We start from the raw sequence: 2,500 nt of genomic DNA, 5'->3' as shown, positions 1-2,500 counted from the left end.
TTATCCTCCTCCTCCTTTTTTTCTTTTTTATTCTTCTCTGTTTTTGTCTTTCTTAGTCTTGTGTATCCTTCTCTTTTTTTGGTCTTTCTTAGTCTTGTGTAGCCACCCCGTACGGGAAGTGATGTCACAACTCGCTGACATCGCACTGACATCACTTCCTGTACAGAAGGATTACAGAAGGTCACTCAAGCAACAAGGCTTTTCAGGGTAAATGCGAACCTTTGGTCGCAATTATTCTCCCCTAACCACTCACCTGTTCTTGTTGTGTGTGTCTCCCGTCCATCCAGGTACCCCAGAGTCCCTGGAGGACAAGGAACGACAGCTGTCCACCATGATAGGTCAGCTGATCGGCCTGAGGGAGCAGCTGCTGTCTGCACACGACGAGCAGAAGAAGATGGCCGCCTCACAGCTGGAGAAGCAACGACAACAGATGGACCTGGCCAGACAGCAGCAGGACCAGGTAGAGAGACATATAGGGAGACTGAGAGAGAGAGAGAGAGAGAGAGAGAGAGAGAGAGAGAGAGAGAGAGAGAGAGAGAGAGAGAGTATGTGTGTGCATATGTCAAAGTGGCTTTTTCTATGGGGGGTATATCGTCGATGTCGGGCAGAAACCTCGTATCTCCCAAGTTTCAAATTTGTACGTTCTTTCGCAAAGTAAAGCCCTGCTTCATCATACAAGGCCGTCGCACAAAAGTAGTGAAAACAGCAGATCTACATGCACACACTGCCTCGCGGTGCGAGGCGTTGTGTGCTTGTAGATCGGCTGTTTTCACTAGTTTAAATAATTTTTAAAATGATAAATGCAAAACGAACGGTTTTGGACATACAAGGTTTCCACCCGACAACGACGATATAGAAGCAGAGTGGATTAAACTTTACGCGACGCTCGGCCAATCCGTTAAAACGACGTCTTGCGTTGGCCAATCAGGAAAGCCCAGGGGTTGACACTAAGGTCTCAGAGGCACGTGTCCGTCAAGGTCATGCCCACTTGCCCAAGATGTAAATCGTCCATTATAAAATGATACTGTAGATCAAATTTGAATGACCTTTTTACACTGTACTTAGTCTGCTCTTTTTCACCAAACCTCTTTGCCGAAAATAGCCGATCTACAATCTCGTAGAGCTTGTAGATCTGCTATTTTTGGCTACAGTTCTCAGAAGATGGACACTAGGGTTCAAGTTGTTAATATGAAAAGGATTAGAAGATTCGGAGGACCCCCTGTAGTAACTCTGAGGACCCCCTAGGGGTCCCGGACCTCCTGTTGAAGAACCCTGGTCTAATTAATGCGCGTCGGAACAATAACACTCACTCACCCCAAATGGAAGTGACAACAAATACTACCAGTAAGACTCCCTAATCGGGAGATAAGCGACCGTAGGTCACTTATCTCCACAAATGGGGCAAAAATTTGTTTTTCCAAAATCTTCCTGAGCCATGTTCATGACATGAGTGTAGACATGCTGTGTAGTGATTTCCGTGATTTTACGGCAAAATCTGTAGGAGCAGTGTCCAAAAATGTGTTTGTAAAAATCGGCCTGAAGGTGGCGCTATATGGGACAGATTCATGTTGATGGGATGAGTGTAGACATACTGTGTAGCGATTTTCGTGATTTTAGGGCAAAAACTGTAAGGAGCAGTGTCCAAAAATGTGTTTTAAAAATCGGCCTGCAGGTGGCGCTAGAAGAGGGCCATGTGAGAAATGAGGGGTGGGGTCTCCGCGTTGCCTTGGCGGACGAATAGGTACCGGCCCCGCCTCTCGTAAATACTATACACATTCAGGTCCATTTTTTTGTAAGCGGCACTAGACATTTGCAGGGACTCTTATTGTTTGTAGGATAGAAAGGCAACGTGGGAAGAACACATTGACGTGTGCTTAAATGCGGTGCTTAAGTGTGTGTGAGAGAGAGATGGGGCTTTGAGCTTCTTTGGAGTGTATGTGCCTGTCTGATGTTGACATCTATTCGTATAAGTGAAAAACAAAGACCGCCAGAGGGAGGGAGCCTGTGCGTACACATGCTCTCAGGTTCTGCGAACGTGCGAGTGTGTGTGTGTGTTTGTGTGCGTGTGTGTGTGTGTGTGTGTGTGTGTGTGTGTGTGTGTGTGTGTGTGTGTGTGTGTGTGTGTGTGTGTGCGTGTGTGTGTGTGTGGGTGTGCGTGTGTGCGTGTGTGTGTGTGTGGGTGTGCGTGTGTGCGTGTGTGTGTGTGTGTGTGTGTGTGCGCGTACGCAGGGGTGTCGCACCAAATTCTGGGCCCTGGGTACAAGGATTCACTCACATTTTGTGCTTTAACTACTGAAAAATAGCAGATATACAAGCTCGCAGCGCGGCACCGAGTGCCGCGCTGCGAGCTTGTAGATCTGCCATTTTTGAAAAATCGTGAATATTTGTGCAAGTCTTTGAATATTTCAAATCCTTCTAAGGTTTATTGAAAAACCTAGGTTTCTATGTCAGTGGTGCCCAAACCTTTTCACGTGAAGGGCCCCCAAAATGATATGTATTT

General features: G+C 46.7%; 1 protein-coding gene across 1 annotated transcript in view; it reads left to right on the top strand.

Moving 5' to 3' along the window:
• The window catches only part of sox6 (SRY-box transcription factor 6), a gene marked incomplete at both ends in the record, with an annotated part of 101,894 nt that overhangs the window by 36,767 nt on the left and 62,627 nt on the right, over window positions 1-2,500 (top strand). The window contains one exon of the mRNA XM_080736845.1: window positions 288-460. Within this exon, the coding sequence (XP_080592971.1) occupies window positions 288-460 (173 nt within the window). The remainder of the gene's footprint in view (window positions 1-287; window positions 461-2,500) is intronic.

Source organism: Nannobrachium achirus (genome assembly GCF_963921795.1).
Source record: "Nannobrachium achirus genome assembly, chromosome: 11".
In the NCBI taxonomy this organism is placed as follows: Eukaryota; Metazoa; Chordata; class Actinopteri; order Myctophiformes; family Myctophidae; genus Nannobrachium; species Nannobrachium achirus.
Note: the sequence above shows the minus strand (reverse complement) of the source record. Positions and strands in the feature narration are given on the sequence as shown.